The sequence below is a fragment of the Prorops nasuta genome, unplaced genomic scaffold (assembly GCF_024137725.1).
Source record: "Prorops nasuta isolate Cenicafe-Biocafe unplaced genomic scaffold, Cenicafe_Pnas_1.2 PNAS00006, whole genome shotgun sequence".
In the NCBI taxonomy this organism is placed as follows: domain Eukaryota; kingdom Metazoa; phylum Arthropoda; class Insecta; order Hymenoptera; family Bethylidae; genus Prorops; species Prorops nasuta.
The window spans coordinates 4,832,281-4,850,891 of NW_027116803.1; the positions used below are offsets into that span (position 1 = coordinate 4,832,281).

The window sequence follows — 18,611 nt, forward strand, 5'->3', positions numbered from 1 at the left end:
AAGTGTTTGGAGATAATAATAATGGTCGTTCGACGAGTCTAAAAGGAGACGAGACACCGGCATTAGTCGAAAAATATTAGAAATGTAAATTTGCCGAAGATACTCTATGTCTGCCACGCCTGCTTTTCATGATCTAAACATTCAACAATTTTAACCGGTTCGCATCTATATACCTTCACCTTCGAGCATCGCTTCCTCCTTCTCCCTATCTTTCTTTAGGCCTCAGTTTACTTATCCTCTTTCTCACGCCTCAAGATAAAAAGAGAAAACATCCAGCAGTGATTTTATTACAGCGATGGTAAATACGGCGTCGCCATCTCTCTCAGTTAACACGATCCAATTACACAGAAGACATTTATGGCCAACAAACTCGAATCTTCCCGTTGGAAAATGATTCCTCGATGCTAGAAACGCAGCAGGAGTTTCTCCTAAATCTCCAATAAAGCTCTTCCTCTGGTACCCTGAAAAAATAGAATTGCAATTGCGAGGCTCGCGAGGACAGTCGGAGGGTTAAAGCGCTTCGCGTAGGAGTGCCTACGGTAGCTCCTGCGGAAAAAGGAGAGTAACGGATGATGATATTCCGCGAGTGGAGGGGGATTTGCTCTCCAGTACTCTCCAGGATGAATATATAAATCGCTGGTAGGACTTAAATTCGAGTTAGTGCTATGACGAAGCTACCGACGTCGCCATGAAGGTAAGCCCACTTATAAGTACACTTATACACGCATTCTACCAAATTCCCTTACATTCAATGACAACACTGGAAGACCCAGCATGCATAAGCAAGAAAAATCGAAATCTCCTCAGTGTGTTTTATTTTTTAAATTTCATTAAGAACGTGAAAAAAAATTTTGGATCAATAAACAATTTTATAGAATTAAATTGTATCGTTCCAAGTACTATCGGTTTGTTTTCCAAGATTCCAAAGAATGCCAAATTTAATATGCGCGGCACGATTAAGAGAGCTGCGCATTGGATCAAGCAAGATCGCTTTAAAAACTAAAAACGTCATTGTTACAGCTTGCCGTAGGAACAATGCATCGCGTAAAAATAACTGTGGCGCTTTACCTTGAACTGATTGACCTTGAAAAAACGAGATAAGGGGGTTTTCTTTCACCGGAATTAACCGTAACGAATATTTTTTTCATATAGGTTTTGATTCTGAGCATCCTGTTCGTTGTTATTGCGACTGTAACGTCGCCTGTTCACTCGGCACCTTTGACAAATCTTTTTACCACCAATAGTTACCAATACCATGCCAGAAACGGCCTGCAACCGGAATACTTTCATGCCATTTCCGCTTATCAAGATCCCTATTCACCGTACATCATCTACAACGTATTAAGGGTATAACTATTATTTTATTATAATTGCATCTATAAATATAAATTTGAAATAACAAAGAAAATGAAGAATAACAACAAACAGCGTCTATACCGATATTTATCAACGACAGGTGCATACGGACTTGAATACGATTCCTGGCACAGTTTTGGACAACGAGAAGCCAGCGATAGCACATTTCCCATCTTACAACTACTTTGGCACGCCAATTTATGATTTTAGATACCCTCTACAACCGGTACTGTTTTACCATCAATTCAACGTCAGCGTAAATTTTGCAGACAAGGAAATATACTATGTATAAAGTTTCATTGTTTCACGTAGGTGTATCCAGTATTTAAACCAGGATATCCGGGTGCAGGATATCCCAACGTGGGACTTCCAGGAGCAGTATTCCCAGATGCCAGCTATCCACTGCCTGGCGAAGCAGCACCTGGACAACCAGGTCTGATACCGGCACCCACGCTGCCTCCAGCGCCCACCGAGACTCCTCTGGGGGAAGACGATGGCATCGAGAAGCTCGATGAAAAAGTCGAAGCTGGTTTGAACTCGGAAAAATCCGACGATAAGAATGAAAACAGCGCTGATAACGATAGTGTCACTATCGACGCAGTTTAATTCCTAGTATTTAATAATCCAGTCTTATTCGAATATTCTTTAATGTGATCCAAGCTCAAAAATATCTTTTCTTGTATTATGTCTATATTTCCTATTTCTTTATTTCAACAGTTTTATTGAGTTTATTTATTACACTATTATTAGACTAAATTGGGAAACTATTGACAAAACGTTTATTTTCTTGTCTTCATTTTTTTAACTTAATTTTTATAACATTCTAATAAATATTACGAAAATATTCTTTCTTTTATTACTCAATAGCATTATGTCGCACGAAAATAAGCGAGGGTCTATGCGTATTGCAAGAGGCAAAAAGTCAAGCTAATTCATGATTTACGGTTGCTTATATTATATTAGCATACAATGTTGCAAATGAAATAATTAATGCATGCATATAATATCATTAAGAGATTAATCCTCCCTCCAGCCTGAACGTATTGTTAGATACGAAGGGGTCAAGGCACGAGCTCGTCTTTTGCTTCATTCGTGCTTTGAAATCTCTAGTGTAAATATCAAAAGTTTAAGACCCGAAAATGCTTGTCGGAATGAGTAAACGAGATAGTTTAGTTAAATTCGCAATTGTGATTATTGTAAATGTTGTGTTGTGCTGGGCAAAGTCTTTTGATTCCACTAGCAATGAAGATCAATCGTTTTCTCATATCACTATAATTAATGCAAATGCTTCATCTGATAAGAATCAAGATTCTCTCTTAAACGAAGGAACTCATTATAATTCAATGAAAGAAAAAGTCTTGACAGTTTTCCCCAAAGCCTACCCTGTGAAAAGTAAACTAAATCAATTAAAATATTCAAAAAATTGGAATAAAAAGCTCGACCATAATTATTTAGATCAACCTGTTAATCGATTTGAAAGTGAAAAATTGTCGAAAGTAAATCCTCTACTTACTTTGTATTCCTTTAACAAGTATACAAACAGAATAAGTGCTTCTTCAGGATTGAACACGATAAATGATTTGAATGGTCGACTTAAAAGAGATATCGATACTGTTGATACACAGGATGCTGATAAGGTTATGCAAGATTATTACGCAAAGCGGAATGCAGTTATGGAAAAATATAAAGAGCGCCGTAAGGCGTTATTTTCAAAGTACGCCAATAAATCTGAAGGATCAACTAAAATGCCAACTACTGCATTAGATGTCAATACCGACTCCAAAAATATAAGTGCAGAGGTACCCCAAGTATCAGTTACTCCTTTGATAATCAAATTAAGTCCTACCAGTCCCACAGTGAATGTAACCGAAATATTGAATCCGGAATTCGACTTGACGAATTTGAGTGTCAAAGAGCACACGTATTTGGTTGAAACTTTGCCTGACAAAGAAAGGAATAGCGTCAATTCATTGTACGAGGATGACGAATTTGGTCCTACAAGAATGTATCCAGTATACAATAATCTAAGCCGCAGTATTCATCCAAAAGACTTGCGACGATTCCAAGTAATTTTAAACTATTAAAGGTAAATATGTTTTTATAAAAAAATCTAATTTGAATTATTTTTAGGGCGAAGACGATAACAGTTTCACTATTGGGAATTGTAATAATAATATAATATATGAGCATGATTTGGCTTTAAATTTAAATCATTACAACTCGAATAGCTCAACAGGGCATTCACTGTTAGATGTTATTTTTGAAACAACTTTTGATGGAGTAGTTTGTATATCTTGTATCAAACTCAATAATTATAACTCTACAGAAGCTAAAATCAACTTACTAGAAGGAGGTCCAAATTATAAAACAGTGAAACTTCGATTAACAGGATCTCAAAATAAAGGCATATTTTATATCATACAAATTACTGGCATATTCGAAAATTGTTAAGCAGTTCTATATTCTCTATTGTTAATTAAAATCTAAATAAACCTAAGTGGATAGAAAGCTTTGCTGCATCAGTCATTAATTAATAGTAAATATATCTCTGCAGTAAATTATCATTAATTTAATGGAACAAATTTATTAAAGGTGAATTTATTACAAAATGTATTAAAATTTAATAAATGCATACTTTAGATAAACCTTTTTACATTTGCTGTAAACAAAATAATACTTAAAATAAAACATTAATAATAATAAATAAAATTAATCTCGAATAAAGAATTTCGTATTTAATTAAGCTATTCATCGCATTAATGAAAAATGTAAGGACAAAAAATTCTTTGAAAGACGAGCATGAGGTAAGATACACAATAGTATTTTTATATTTCTCACATTTTCTTTAATTAAGACTATATACGATCAACAAAATGTCTAATTCGTGTGACGTCAGATATTTACTTTAAATAATCAGTCACGTTAATCAATAGATTTTCTTTGCCTTTCTTGCAATGCTGCATCTTCAAGGTTCCTCTGCTTTTGTCGGTGCAGATGTTGGCAATGGAGGTGGGGGTACATCGGGAACCTTTTCTCTGTTTCCGTTTTTATTTCCATTTCCATTGCCATTTCCATTTCCGTTTCCGTTTCCACGAGCATGTCCATTCCCATTACCATTACCATTACCATTTCCATTTCCATTTTTATACCATTTCTCATCGTAAAAGCTTGGTAGAAGATGTCCAGAGAAACCATATTTGTGTGGTGGCAGAGGTGGAAGGGGTGCCAAGGGTCCATAAGGTTGATAATCGATGTAGTAAGAACTCGGTGACAGGTGAGGATTGAAAGTGTTGTACGTATAAAAGTAAGGATCGTAATACAATGAATGATAATTAGGGTAGAAAGCTAATGGAGGTTGTTCGCCATTGTTTCCATTATTACCATTCTTTCCATTGCCATTACCGTTACCATTAGCATTGCCATTATTTTTTCGAGTGTCTTTGCTTTCATCAGGATCAGACTCCTCGAGCCTAGCAGAATTGGAGGACGGCGTAGTCTCTTCGCGATTAGATTCTTCTTGAGTGACTGCAGGTGCTTCGGTGGTCGGTCTCGCATCCGGTGGCAAATGGACGATCTCCGGACCAGCGAAATGCGGTGTTAAATGCGAGTAATAAAGCGGTGGCACATAACCAAACGTCGTTCGATGAATCACAGGCTGAATCACAGGATATGCTCTCGATGGTTCAAGATTTTGATTGCTAGTGATCACTGCATTATACACTTTTGGTATTCTTAAAAGACCAGGATGTGCTTTCGCTCCTATCGCGACCAAGAAAACCACTACCACTATAGAGAGCTTCATCTGCAAATTATTGTTATTTTCAACAATTACGACGTAATCTCTAATTGCTTTCATTAAACTTACGACTAAATGAGTAATATTTCTATGACATGTATAAGTTTGCTAAGCGTTAGTGACAAAGGTGTCAATACCAGTATATTTAGTGAATCGGGAACACGTATGCAGCGTTCAATCACATCTCGAGTTAAATCAGCAGAAACACGCGACAATCGTAATTACCGGTGACCAATGCAGCGAGAAGGTATGCGAGTGTTGTAACAAATAACAATGATCTCTACACGATTTATCTGTGATCCTTTTAACCGGATTGTTCAGCCGAACAAAAAGCTATTTCTCCAATAATATTTATTGATTTCGATCTATCTTCCTCGAGTATAGAACCAAGCAAAATGAATGTAACGTTTTATTCATCGACCAACGGATCTCTGCCATTGACAGAAAGGTTTCATCAACTTGACATTTAAAAAACGAACAAACGGTACCGAGCAAAGGCTCTATTGCGACGTAAGATTTTTTCCATCAGTATTCTTATCGTATTGCAGTAAGAAGCAAAAAATCAGAATCCGAGTAACGGGATATATAGAAGGATGAAAAAACTTGGTTCGTACAGTGTCGTTCTGTAAAACAGATATGACAAAACTGAGGTTTATACAGGATTCTCGTGGTTTTCTTTTAAATATTCCCCGATGGATATAGCGTTATACCATCTCTGTTTCTGAAAACGTAACAACTCCATCGATAAAGATCTGTACTGTTCAGTGTTAGAGTTTAGGTACGCATATAAATGAGCAGAGGCACGCGTGCACAGAATGCTCCCTTCGGTTCTTTTTCCGTACCGTGTTATGCCTATCGAAGTATTTCGTTATAGAAAAGCAATATTTTCCAACTTTCTAGTTGAAGCTTATATATACAGCAAGAATTATTCGCGGATGTAAAAAATCCAATCAAATGGAAGAATATAATAATCAACACGAAGCTGAAGTCGTAAGAATAGAAGGTACTCAGTAGCGTTTACTCGTGTGGTTAAAGATAATTGCATCTTCGATGCTCTTTTCAGAGGTCATACGGCGCAAATGTTAAAGGTAAGTACTGCAAATGATTCTCGCTAAGATTTCAGTTTGCCTGACTGAGTAACATTTACTTTGACTCGGTTCGATCGATCGTCGGTAAGAAAATGAAATATTCCTTAAAGTAATGTTAACTTGTTAAACATCGTACCATTCGCTAAGCAAATTACCGATCGAAAATAAATATTAGTGGCAGTAACAGTAAAATTACAAAACTTCAAAGTACCGAGATTATTTGTTTATCGTAATGAGTCGAAGTATTTTAGTACTGTCTCGTTAAGGTGTACCGGGCTCTTTTACCATTAAAACGTGCGTTACTTCTTCCTGTTTGGAGTTCAAAGCTAAAGTCTGAAAGCTGCGATTTTGATTGAATTTTTGCAGGAGAAGCGCAAACGCGTGTCAACTCCTTTTTAACGTACACAGAGCGAGAGCTTTCGACAAAGTTTGAAAGTAAGAAGGAGAAGACGTAAGAGAAAGAAGAAAAGGGCCGAAAAGTTTGAAAAGAGGAAAGAGGCAAGCGGAGTGCACTCACCTTATCATTTGTTTTGATAAAAATCTGTTTTTCCAAGGAAGAGACACGAGCAGTCGGTTACAGCAGGGATCGACGAGAATCTGACACCAAGTAGCAAGAGAGCTGGACGAGCTGGTAGTATATATGGCTCATGGATCCCAGGGTTCAAGTCCCACCTCCCCCACTACGGGTACACGGCGAAAGTACTCTCTGTCTCTGATCACTACTGTAATGTTCAACTTCGGTCCTGCCTATGACCGGCGAACCGTACAAGGACAAACACAAGACAAGAGACAAGTCTTCTCGACTCCAATGCACCCTTTAACAACATGATATTATCCAAAAGACCTATATACTATTCAACTTTTATGCTAAACATTACACTAAGGTAAATACGTCTCATTTCCTTGTTTAAACGATCTCTCCTCATTCGTATGAAACTTCCCTGTTTTTTATTTTCTCAAGGACAATTACATGAGAGTTGATATACAAATTCAGTGTAACGCATTTCAATCGAACGTCCAGGTTGACCCTCGACAAACCGCTATTTAATTTCTACCTCGATATATCACGTGTGATTGGCGAAAAAACTGATAAATTAACATGTAAGTATATATATATATATATATATATATATATATATATATATAACAGTTTATATCCTACGTGTTTGTGGAAACTGATTTTTCCGTTTTTAAGCAATAGAAAATAAGTAAAGTATCCTCGACCTCTCACTTATCAGGTAGAAAGATTAATATTGATTGGTAGCAGCCGTCATCTACTGTCAATATGACAAGGTGACACGCAAACGCGTATTAATCTCTCAACATCCGTTAAATAAAGCGCGAACAGTTATTCAGCATCATGCATAGTATATGAGATAATATACTAGTCCTCAGCTATGCTTCGACTACTTTTAAAACTATTTCCAATGCGGATACCAAAGTTTGATAATGATTAAGAAATACGTCGATCTCTTCTTATGTAATGCTAATAACGCTCTAGTATATTATTTAATAAAGTATTCGATAATCACTACAAATAATTGTCATTAATTTCAGCGATACACCCTATAAATTAGTTTACCAATTATCCCTTAACTTATTAATACTTATTGCTTCCGATTAGTCGTTGCTATCATGCAAATTATATAATTTTCGTGATATACATCTAGTATGGCATCGCATTAATGTCAATTGACATTGGTGCATTAGATGACGAAATAAATGACTAGTGGAAAATCTTGGCACAAGGATTATTATACAATATTGACAAATAAATTTATAATCATAGAGATATGTAGAGCTCTTACTCTATACTATAATTTCAACAATGTCGTTGAATGAAATTGAAATGATTCATACTGAATACAATGCATTGTAAAATGCGACATTTGTCACTTTTTATTTTTTTTTTATAAAGATAATAAAATATCCATTACATATTCGTTGATCGTGATTCGTATAAATTCATTGGAACGCTAACATTATGTAGAGTTATAAATAAGATTTTGTACATACAGTTAGTTTGTTGAAGAAGCAAAGAGATCAATGATCCTTTGACAAAAATGTTGATTTCAAAAGAACCATAAAGATCGATAACTAATGATTCACGAAAGTATTGTTGCTACAGACAGCAGCAAATACATCAATGATTCTTTTACATCATATAGTAATGAAAATAATTTCTAAATAGATTCAATTGGAATATAACACATTCTTCGTAGTAGCAAGAGGGGAAAATTTGGTAAGAAAAGAATCATTAGCAGCATCAATGGAGAAAACATTAGTAAAAAACTAGCATAGATGACCAGCCACCATACTGGTGTGATTCCCAAAATTGGATCTATCATCGTGATTCCTCGGCACTATAGGATTCCGCTAGAATTCTGCCGCTTTTAAAATCGTCAGATCATCGATTTAAAATGATATCCTCTTCTTCGTAGATAAGAAAACCTCTGCCAGTCTAATACTCGATCATGATCATTCATGATCGGCTTACGTCTTTCTATTTAATCTGAAAATGGAGATAATTCTACTTAGACAATAGTAATAACAATAATAGTGATTATAATAATATCCGTGACGGGGTAATTATGAAATACTGATGTGTACTAGGCAATTTACGATTTCATATATAGTAATTGCAAGAAAATTGATTTTATGAGATGTATGTTTATGTGACAGTTGTTTAATCATTTTATATAGCTTTCTCAATTATTTGCAATATATTCAATTTACGAATTGCAAAACGTCGTCGTTAAATTGAAACGTTTAATTACGAGTATTAGATATACCTCAGCAAACACGAGTGTCCGATTTATCAATGTGCCGATTTTAGCCGATTGATTGACATTGCTAGACCGAAATTGGCCCTTTAAAAATTTGACATTCATATTTGGTGGGACTGCTGTAATGATAATTGTAACCGAAAGTATTTACTTCGTCATATATAACTAACAATATAGCATAAAGTAACTATTGTTACGTAATTTCACTAGTAGCTCATTTGTACTTAATGTATGTATCCTTCATCAAATATTACGATAGCTCGTGCGATCAAATGTGTCCATTATCATGTCATGACAGAATAAAACTTTGCATTTCCGTAGCGTACGGTCATTACATTGCCACAATGGCGAAATAAAAGAAAAGGAAAGGCAAAATACATCCCCTCGTTACACGTTATTGAATACGTACTACAGTAGACACCGATCTTCAACAACGAGCAATTATGCAAAATACTCAATTACGTATCAGCTTCTTAAAAGTTAAGTAGGTTAATGGATCACACAGTATTAGAAAAAAGTGCAAGCAATCAAAATGTGTGTTTTAATTTTGCACAAAATTCAATGTCAATTCTCAATAACACATACCACTACAGCTTGACATAAAGGAAATATAATAATTTTTTGTCTGAAAATCAATATTAATTTTTCCATGACAGACTGTCTCCGATATAATTGCTTTAAAATTTAAAAACTCTCCAAAAGATATGTAAATAGAGCATTAACAATTCGTAGTTTATTATTTAACATTCTAGAACCATTGCACGATCATGATCAGTGTGCGTAGTATGTACCAATCTGACTTGTCCTTGTACAAATATCTTTAGTTCGCGAAAAACCGGTTTGACGACCAGAAGAGAAGCAAGTTTTATACTAAAACTGAGGATAAGAAAGAAAAGCGGCAGACCAAAATAATTTTACTTTAATCTTTGTGGCCGTGTAAAAATTTAAAGACATACTTATTTGTTAATATTTCAAGTGATATATTCCATTCTCTATCTATGTATACTGCACATTAAATAAAATACTTGTCTGTAAACACGAATAATATTTGATTCGATCGAGAAATATTTGACTGTTGAATTAACGCATAAAAAATGTATGCAGATATGTAGCAATTGCAAAGCTCCCATGTGTATTTACGAATAGCTAGAATCTAGATGGAAACCGGTTAAGTGGACTGAAGTGAGAGCGTTAATACGTTAGATACTGGAAGGAAAAGGAAAGGGGAAAAGGAAAAAGCAGAATAGGCCGGTGGAACAGAATAGAAGCCATATCATCAAATCAGGTTACACAGACAGACGTCTTCGTACACACATTCATAATAAAATATCCCGTCTCACGTACGTTGATTCTACTCGACAGTATTGCATCGCGAAAAGTGAAATTTTCTGGATTACATAATCGCGGTGTAATACTATTATTCAACTAAGCGTAGACTCTAACGACATTATAGACGTAATACCTTCGATAAACCACGATGACAGCATCGAATAGTAATATCGAATTAAAAATATATATTATTATACCGCAAATTGAATCAACCGCCGCTTTAACTTTCTATAATTTCTTGTACAAGCTAATATTTCTTCAAAATCCGCCAAGTATAATTCAAACCCATTAATAAATGTTTTGCGATCGTTATTTTAATAGGGAATTCAATCTGACTCAAAACTATTTCGTTTACGTGTTTTTGAAATGGATGCTATCCTACACGAAGGTGATTAACATTCGAGTGTAGACCTTGACATGATTGCTAACGTTCTTACGACGAATGAAACATTCTCTGCAGTTTAACAAAGAGTGAAATGAAAATGGACGATAAATTGGAAGTATTAAATAAAAGTTTCCGCGAGTGTTATTTTTTCCCGGATGTGGCATAAAAAGGGAAAGTTTATTAAATTTACCTCATTATTTCTCCTCTTGCAAAATATGTGAAATACAATTTCGGGTGCATTGGAGCTGATGATTTCTATAATGTTGTTCGATTTTACGTACTCTCTTTTGTCCAGTCGGATAACATTTCAAATCCTTGTTACAAAATGCGTCCCACTTTACTAAGACTGCTACGAAAAAAATGCAGCAACACTAAAATTAAATACCCTTTTTGGACTCACCTTTATTTCATAGAAAAATTTATATATAGGCGAGTGTTTCTGTTTCTTTAGCTCGAATGCTTTATCAAACCATTCTAGAATCCTGCTGTTACACGAGTTGAAAAGGTGCTATACAATGCGATGATCACAAAGACCTTACCTTATACCCTTTTCAGTAGTCACGTTTAAAAACCGCCAAGAAAACATTTAAACATTCAATATTACTCCTGTACATCGTTCCTTCTGCCCATTTTCATTCGCAATGGGTAACCTTCTGAAAGCAGCAATTTTGTCATTACACACCTATACTAATATTCCTCGAATTAAAAATCCAATTCAACTCTCACGATCGTTCTTTCATTATTAAAAAAGAAAGCTTCCTAAAACTCACAATCAGTCGAGGCTATTCAATAGTAATCTTGTCACACTCTCAGCTGCGAACTGCGGATGTTCGGTTAAGATTTTACGATATGGACTACAAAAGTAGGTTTTTGTGACTCGCGAAGTTCCGTAGGCGTAGAGCAAAGCGAACTACTGTAACCAAACTTGCTAAAACTGATCCTCGTACAGCAGAGACAGCCGAGTATTCGATGAGTACGGTTCGAGCACATTTACCTACACAGCTATCTGCGAGCTCGTTGCGTTTTCACGAGACGATTCGCGACAGACGAGTTCCCATTTGTAAATACGTGTGAGAGAACTGCGCGTGCAAGTGAACAACAAGAAATGATCGCGCGTGCTACCGCGCTCGCTTTCCGAGTACTGAACGCGAGAACAGAACTTGGTTGGTAGGCTCTTTCCGATTCTTTAGGTAGCTGACTGACTGTCTCGCTGCTGGCTAGCTAACCGGCTCTCTTGCGCGTACTTTCCCTTTCTTTCGGCTCTTTGCTTTGCGCCCCGGCTAGACTAGATGCGTGCAACGCGTTAAGTCATCGTCGTCATCATCTTCGTCAATGCGCAATCATTTCTTTTTCTATCCCACCTTCTAATGCTAATCTAACTATATGGTAATAACTCTGTGCTCTTCGAACTTTTCCATTGTATTAATATAACATTTTGTTCTCACTCTTTTTCTTGTTTTTTTTATTTCTCAAATTAGCGTGGATAATAATTTGATTTAATTCTGAAATTTTTATTTTAATGCAGTTGAAAAGTGTGAGTGATTTGATCTTTGAACAGTATTAAATACTTGGCGTTACTTGGGTGACACTGACTTTTTTCAACAGTGAACACGCGACTTTCTTTATTAGTTCAATTTCGAGCATGCGAGAAATAGTTATATATGTATCTTTCAAGCAAAGGATATTAAATTTTAACGTTTTATTTTGCAAAATTCTACTAATTAAAGTTTCATCAATATTAATTCATTAATAGCTTCAGTGATCATCGTTTGGTTTTAAAATTGTGTAGAATTTTAAGTAAATAGTAAATGAAAAGTGTTTGCACCGGAAGTCATTAAGGAAAATGTCATTTAAGTTCATGAAAAGCGTGAATGCGATATAGATAGTAGATAAATATTTATAGAGTGTATATATTAATAATGTAATAAAGTAGCTCTATGTAATAAAATCCAATATTTACACTACAATATTAAATTTGTGTGTGAATTACTGTGATAAATTATTTCATTATTTAGGCATTAGATGTAGATTATTTTATAATAGTCTCTTAAAAGCAACCTGATGAAAATTGATCGGTAAAAGTGGACACCTTTCGTGCCTTGACCTACTTAAATTTACTCTTTGTCATGGGCTAACAAACATGCGGTGTTACCTTCTAGGTCATGTAAAACATAAAAATAATATTTAAGAGTTCAATTTTCAAGTTCAGATGCCATTTTTAATCAATCCTCTATTAAAATATTTATTATTTGCACACACATATGCCTTTTTTATTCTTTGTTGCGGAAGAAATGTATATCTCACCTAAAAAGATTTAGAAGATAAGTAAATTAATTTATATTATATTATGTACAAAAAAAACGTACAAATTATAAAAATTTTTCAACATTTTATCAATGGAAAAGCTGTCAAATATTTCTTTAGTTTGAAAAGAGCGCGTAACTCAATTCGGCTTGCTTCGACTCTATTCGGAATATTCGGGTATAAAGTTATCAGTGGAGGGGGAACACGCACGTGGCTTGTGATTATTGTGATGGCTGCCTGGTTTGCTTGGCCGGCTTGGCGGTAGTCAGGTACTCAGGTATATTTTTATGGCTAAGTGTTTATTTTTATGGTTACCACTGCCCCAACACAAATTACTCTTCGAAAGTTGACAATGGAAGCACCTGAAAAGTTTCCTTTTCCCTTCCCACCATATCCTATTCAAGATCAGTTTATGAGAGAGTTGTATTCATGCTTGGAAAACAGCAAATTAGGCATTTTTGAAAGTCCTACTGGTACTGGGAAGTCACTATCTATAATTTGTGGTGCCTTAAAATGGCTAATAGATAATGAAGAATATCAAAAACAGCAGCTTACAGAAAAAATAACTGAGTTAGATAAAATGATTGAAGAATTTAATATTTCTTCCAGTGATTGGTTTATGGTACAAACCAAACAGTTAGAGCTTCGCAATGAAAAGTTAGAACTGCAAAATATGTTAAATATTATTCAAAGTTTTGAAAACAAAAAAAAACACTATAAAGACCTTCTTAAAGAAGAAGAGACAAAAAGGAAAAAATTAAAATATAAAGCAAGAGCTACAAAACTGGAAACTGAAAATAGTAATGAGAAAATTAACAAAGTTACTGATGAATGTAAAGCTGAGCAAGATCTTATTATAGAAGATATAATACCATCTGATGATGAAGAAGAAGCTGTTGAAGAAGAAATTGCTAAGAATACTAAAATTATTTTTTGCTCTAGAACACATTCTCAGCTGTCACAATTTGTGAGTGAATTAAAAAGAAGCCCTTACTCAAAAAATATATCTGTTGTAATTTTATCCTCTAGGTACTAATAATAGTTCTTTATTTGAAAACATGACCTAAGATACAAAAACTTGTAATATTTTAATTTCAGGCAAAATTACTGTATAAATAAAGATGTAAAAAAACTCAAGAATATAAATCTAATAAATGAACGCTGCCTCCAATTTCAGAAAAAAAAAGCAACCGTTAAAAAAGAAAAAGATATTAAGAGGTCCAAAAGTACAACGTGCTGTCCATTTTTACCAGGGGATCAAGAAATTTTGGTGGCTGATATTTTAACAGAAATTCAAGATATAGAAGAAATTGTAGACAAAGGAAAAGAATTTAAAACATGTGCTTATTATGGCTCAAGAAAAGCAGTAAAAGATTCTCAGCTGATATTAGTACCATATAATACAATTCTACATAAGAATACAAGAATAAGCTCAGGTTTAGATCTAAAAGGAAATATACTGATTATTGATGAAGCACACAATTTGCTTGAAGCAATAGAAAGAATGTATAGTGCAGAAATTACAGGTAGAAATATTTTACATTGTTATTCCCAGCTATCGCAGTACATAAATAGGTAATGATTAAGTTTCTATAATTTCATTAAGTGACATTGATTGTTAGTTTAAAATATAGATGTTTTATAGATTTCAAATGTTATTCTCTGCCAAAAATATGATGTTTTTAAATCAACTAAACTTCTGCTTGAGAAAGCTCTCATCAGTTTTTGGAGCAAAAAAGAATTCATCCCCAGATGATGAAGTGAGTCAAAAGCTTTCTCCTAAATTATATAAAATAGAAGAATTTGAAGTAACTACTGGGATTGATACCATAAATTTGTTTGAATTGCTTCAATTTATAAAAAGATCAAAACTTATGCATAAGTTGCAAGGCTTCGTAGAAAAGTATGGTGATACCATTACTATTCATCAGAAGAATAAACAGAATCAATCTGGTGTGAAAGATTTCTTAAAATCTATTAAAACAAAAAACCTAGGCAATACTGTTCAGCAAATCCATGAGGAAAATAAAACAAAAAATATAGAACCACAAATATCCAACCCAATTATATTAATTTTAAGTTTTTTAGAATCTCTTAAAACTAATTGTACTGATGGTAGAGTATTTGTTATTCCTGCACCTACTATTGGTCAAGGTATCATTAAATTTTTATTGTTAAATCCTGCTGCGCATTTTGATGATATTGGTATGCATTTGATCAGAAATATTTTAGTTTTTATCAATATTACATTATATTTGCGAATGTACTCAATGATATTCCGTAGTGAAGGATGCAAAGTCAGTGATTTTAGCAGGTGGGACTATGCAGCCGTTTTCAGAATTTACTGATCAATTATTTCTTGCCGCCGGTGCTACAGCAGAAAGAATATTGACATTTTCTTGCGATCACGTAGTTCCTAAAGAAAATATTTTATCGTGTATTGCTTCTGTTGGCCCTACTGGTGTCGGGTTTGAATTTAATTTCCAAAATCGACAAAATGAAAAATTGGTAAGCTAAACATTACTCGTATTAATAATTAGTAAATTCTCTATGCCCTAATTTCAGTTATTTACTTTTTTTGAAGTTGAACGAGCTTGGGAGAGCTTTGTCAAATATCTGCAACATCGTGCCAGCTGGCATTGTTGTATTTTTACCTTCTTACAATTATGAAGAAATTATTTACAAACACTTGGACAAAACTGGGATATTAAAAAAAATCCAATTAAAGAAATTTATATTTCGAGAACCGAAATTATCGTCGCAAGTGAATCATGTTTTGGACGAATACACAAATCGTATAAAAAAGCCTGTAGCCCCACAAAATGGATGTTTGTTATTCAGTGTTGTTGGTTTGTATCAAGTAAAATAAAATTTACAGAAGCAATGTAAACAATTGTTTACAAATTATTTTTATCGTAGGTGGCAAACTAAGCGAGGGTTTAAACTTTTCGGACGATTTGGGAAGGTGTATTATAGTCGTCGGAATGCCTTACCCCAACATAAAATCATTCGAGTTGCAAGAGAAACTCAAGTATTTAAATGAAAATGTGGTATGAAAACTTTTTCTCGAACCATTGTGTAACTCATCGAATTTATACTTGTTTTATTTCCATAAAATTGTTTCAGGCACCTAATACTGGAAATATATTTTACGAGAATTCGTGCATGAAGGCAGTTAATCAGTGCATCGGAAGAGCTGTTCGTCATATCAATGATTACTCAACAGTAGTACTCTTAGACAAACGTTACAGCAGTAAAACAAACATGCTGCCACGTTGGATACAACGTACTTTACACATTCATACTTCTTTCGGAGGAGTTATTAGTGATGTTGGAAAGTTTTTTGCATCTAAAAAGAAAAAATAGCATTTAGTATTCATATAATTTTATACTTATCATTTTATAAATAAATATTTGTACTATTAATTGTAACATTTACTGTATATCCGAACCAATTAATACATGTAGTTGGCTAACTGAACTCCAAATTTATATGTCAAATCATGATAATACATTTGGCCGGGTCGAAGAATTGAACACGGAAAATGTGACTGAAACAAAAAAGATATTGTTACTTGTTACAAATTTTATAATTTGTGTTATTCTAAGATACGTTTATACATTAATTTGTAAAGACATACATAATTAATTGCGTTAGGATAGTTTTGCGGCTGTATACTAAATGCACAGAACTTTGTGTAGCTAGCTCCTTTTTTTCCAGGTATAAATTCACACTTTGGAAGATCGGGTAAAGACTCTTTTTGGATTACCGGAGATTCATCGAGTTTTTGATTTTTTTCTTTTGCTATTTCTTCCTTCTTCTGGGTATCTGTTATAGTATCTTTTGATTCGGCTTTGATTAAAGACGGGAAACGACCTGCCGTATACAATTGCAGTCCTGGCTGGTCCGAATAAATTTCTATGGCTCTGAAAATATAATTCGAATAACTTTTAATATTTTAAAGGATAAATATAAATAATTATGCTAATTACCTGCCAGATAACGGATGAACTACTCTGGCCACAAAATTATTCCTCGACGACCAATTTTTTACAACACAAAAATTATGATCGAAACCTTCACCAGGAGGAACCTAATTTATTGTTTTTTATATACTAATTAGTAAAATTCTTGTCTGATAAAACTTAAAAATGTTGTGTTTATATTTTCATTACTTTATCCATGCATTCTCCTAAAAGTTTCGGTATCCTGAGATCCATAACTGTTCCGCCAACTCCTCTAATTGATCCTGTAGGAACTGGATTACTAAATTCTGCAAATGTCCATCGATCAGAATTTAACATTATCGTATGTTGTCGTAATTCCTCTTCACCGGCGTCCTGATACAAACACAATTTATATTCAAAACAAATAAATGTATCTAATTAATATTTTGCATAAAAACTGGAGCTTACGTGACCAGCCAAATTAAAATATGATCCATGAGATATATTGACCAATGTAGGCTTTGAACACGTAGCTCTAATACAAATTTCTAATTTATTGTCATGTGTAAGCGTAAACCTCACAGTAGTCAAAATGGATCCTGGATATCCCTCTTCACCATTTTCACTTAAATAAGTCATAACTAGTGTACAACCATCTATATGCGAATCCCATATCTGTCGGCCAAAGCCACTTGCCTATAGTGATATCACATCCACGCGCGTATATAAGTTGTAAGATATGTAATATAAATTAAACAGGAAATTATTTATAATTTACTCCTCCATGAAGATGATGTCCATTTTCATCATTTCTTGAAAGTTGATAATCTTGATTTTCTATTTTAATTTGCCCATCTTTGATACGATTTGCACATCTCCCTAATACACATCCGATGTATGGATTTACTGTTGGATTCGTATAGCCTAGTGAATAAGATTATAGTTAATATTATAATTAATACCGTAGTTCTTAATTAAAATACACATGTTTAACAAACTTTTGAGGTCATCAAACCCAAGTACAACATCGTTTGAACGCCCATATTTATCAGGACATTTTATTGATACTATAGAAGCACCCCAAGTAATGATAGTGATTTCTACATTATTAACATTTATCATTGTGTATGACTTGATTATAATTGGAGTTATATCGTCGTCTAACATATTATCTCCCATTTCAGGCTTTAGCGGAGTTTCCATTTCCTCGTAGTCATCAGCATATGATTTGTAAGGTACCCACGTATCCTGCATAGACTCGTCTACAATAGAATTAGCGATTTTCATGTATATCTTATTGCACGTCAAATTATCGTAAAGTACCAAGCCTTATTTCTCCAAAAATTCCTTCAATAATCGTTGTATCTTTACAACTACAGTTTTTGAGCTCCATATTGAATTTTAATAACTAAAAATAATTATAAAACAATAAATTACTAATAAATACTCATTTATTAAAATATGATTTAAATGACTTATTTTATATCAATATTAAAATTTACAACAAATCAAATAAAAATATCCGTATAACCTGAAGTCGGAAAACATGTTTAAAAACAATTGAAATAGAAAGAAGGAAGATGACAAAGACCTGATAATACATTGTAAAATGTTAAAAG

The 18,611-nt window shown here is 33.9% G+C and overlaps 5 protein-coding genes across 11 annotated transcripts; 3 read left to right on the forward strand and 2 right to left on the reverse strand.

Annotated features, from left to right (window-relative positions):
- Positions 1-580: 580 nt before the first annotated feature.
- LOC136774156 (uncharacterized) lies at positions 581-2,167 on the forward strand. The gene is made up of 4 exons (XM_066728277.1): positions 581-694; positions 1,153-1,347; positions 1,457-1,582; positions 1,669-2,167. Exons 1-4 carry the CDS (start codon positions 689-691, stop codon positions 1,960-1,962), a joined length of 621 nt encoding a protein of 206 aa, XP_066584374.1. The 5' UTR covers positions 581-688; the 3' UTR covers positions 1,963-2,167.
- A 182-nt stretch (positions 2,168-2,349) lies between these two features.
- On the forward strand, positions 2,350-3,807 carry LOC136774151 (uncharacterized). Its single transcript, XM_066728268.1, has 2 exons — positions 2,350-3,422; positions 3,487-3,807. Exons 1-2 carry the CDS (start codon positions 2,496-2,498, stop codon positions 3,805-3,807), a joined length of 1,248 nt encoding a protein of 415 aa, XP_066584365.1. The 5' UTR covers positions 2,350-2,495.
- Positions 3,808-4,321: 514 nt separating this feature from the next.
- LOC136774154 (homeobox protein 12-like) lies at positions 4,322-12,196 on the reverse strand. Of its 7 annotated transcripts, none has more exons than XM_066728275.1 (5): positions 11,511-12,195; positions 11,280-11,390; positions 10,931-11,089; positions 6,758-8,752; positions 4,322-5,158 (listed from the first exon to the last, which is right to left on the reverse strand). In XM_066728275.1, exon 5 carries the CDS (start codon positions 5,156-5,158, stop codon positions 4,322-4,324), a length of 837 nt encoding a protein of 278 aa, XP_066584372.1. In that variant the 5' UTR covers positions 6,758-8,752; positions 10,931-11,089; positions 11,280-11,390; positions 11,511-12,195. The 7 variants fall into 7 exon arrangements, with proteins under 7 accessions (XP_066584372.1, XP_066584369.1, XP_066584370.1 ...); XM_066728272.1 differs by having other exon boundaries at positions 10,931-11,086; positions 11,280-11,393; positions 11,511-12,192; XM_066728273.1 differs by having other exon boundaries at positions 10,931-11,054; positions 11,141-11,393; positions 11,511-12,192.
- An 883-nt stretch (positions 12,197-13,079) lies between these two features.
- On the forward strand, positions 13,080-16,455 carry LOC136774150 (ATP-dependent DNA helicase DDX11). Its single transcript, XM_066728267.1, has 7 exons — positions 13,080-14,073; positions 14,143-14,619; positions 14,690-15,249; positions 15,329-15,552; positions 15,629-15,893; positions 15,964-16,094; positions 16,171-16,455. The coding sequence occupies exons 1-7, from the start codon at positions 13,352-13,354 to the stop codon at positions 16,408-16,410; spliced, it is 2,619 nt and encodes an 872-aa protein (XP_066584364.1). The 5' UTR covers positions 13,080-13,351; the 3' UTR covers positions 16,411-16,455.
- LOC136774153 (galactose mutarotase-like) lies at positions 16,254-18,385 on the reverse strand. Its single transcript, XM_066728269.1, has 9 exons — positions 18,316-18,385; positions 17,991-18,152; positions 17,771-17,916; positions 17,461-17,688; positions 17,221-17,385; positions 17,038-17,138; positions 16,686-16,971; positions 16,484-16,595; positions 16,254-16,393 (listed from the first exon to the last, which is right to left on the reverse strand). The coding sequence occupies exons 1-8, from the start codon at positions 18,383-18,385 to the stop codon at positions 16,500-16,502; spliced, it is 1,254 nt and encodes a 417-aa protein (XP_066584366.1). The 3' UTR covers positions 16,254-16,393; positions 16,484-16,499.
- Positions 18,386-18,611: the final 226 nt, after the last annotated feature.

Bases quoted from the DNA above. Each gene is read 5' to 3' on its own strand.
- LOC136774150 (XM_066728267.1), top strand. From the start codon at position 13,352: ATGGTTACCACTGCCCCAACACAAATTACTCTTCGAAAGTTGACAATG. The intron at 15,250-15,328 runs GTATGCATTTGA...GATATTCCGTAG, and splicing joins TGCGCATTTTGATGATATTG to TGAAGGATGCAAAGTCAGTG. The intron at 15,553-15,628 runs GTAAGCTAAACA...CTTTTTTTGAAG, and splicing joins ATCGACAAAATGAAAAATTG to TTGAACGAGCTTGGGAGAGC.
- LOC136774153 (XM_066728269.1), bottom strand. From the start codon at position 18,385: ATGGAGCTCAAAAACTGTAGTTGTAAAGATACAACGATTATTGAAGGA. The intron at 17,917-17,990 runs GTTTGTTAAACA...CTTATTCACTAG, and splicing joins TGGGTTTGATGACCTCAAAA to GCTATACGAATCCAACAGTA. The intron at 17,689-17,770 runs GTAAATTATAAA...ATATCACTATAG, and splicing joins GACATCATCTTCATGGAGGA to GCAAGTGGCTTTGGCCGACA.
- LOC136774154 (XM_066728274.1), bottom strand. From the start codon at position 5,158: ATGAAGCTCTCTATAGTGGTAGTGGTTTTCTTGGTCGCGATAGGAGCG.
- LOC136774156 (XM_066728277.1), top strand. The intron at 1,348-1,456 runs GTATAACTATTA...TATCAACGACAG, and splicing joins TCATCTACAACGTATTAAGG to GTGCATACGGACTTGAATAC. The intron at 1,583-1,668 runs GTACTGTTTTAC...TGTTTCACGTAG, and splicing joins TTAGATACCCTCTACAACCG to GTGTATCCAGTATTTAAACC.
- LOC136774151 (XM_066728268.1), top strand. From the start codon at position 2,496: ATGCTTGTCGGAATGAGTAAACGAGATAGTTTAGTTAAATTCGCAATT. The intron at 3,423-3,486 runs GTAATTTTAAAC...AATTATTTTTAG, and splicing joins AAGACTTGCGACGATTCCAA to GGCGAAGACGATAACAGTTT.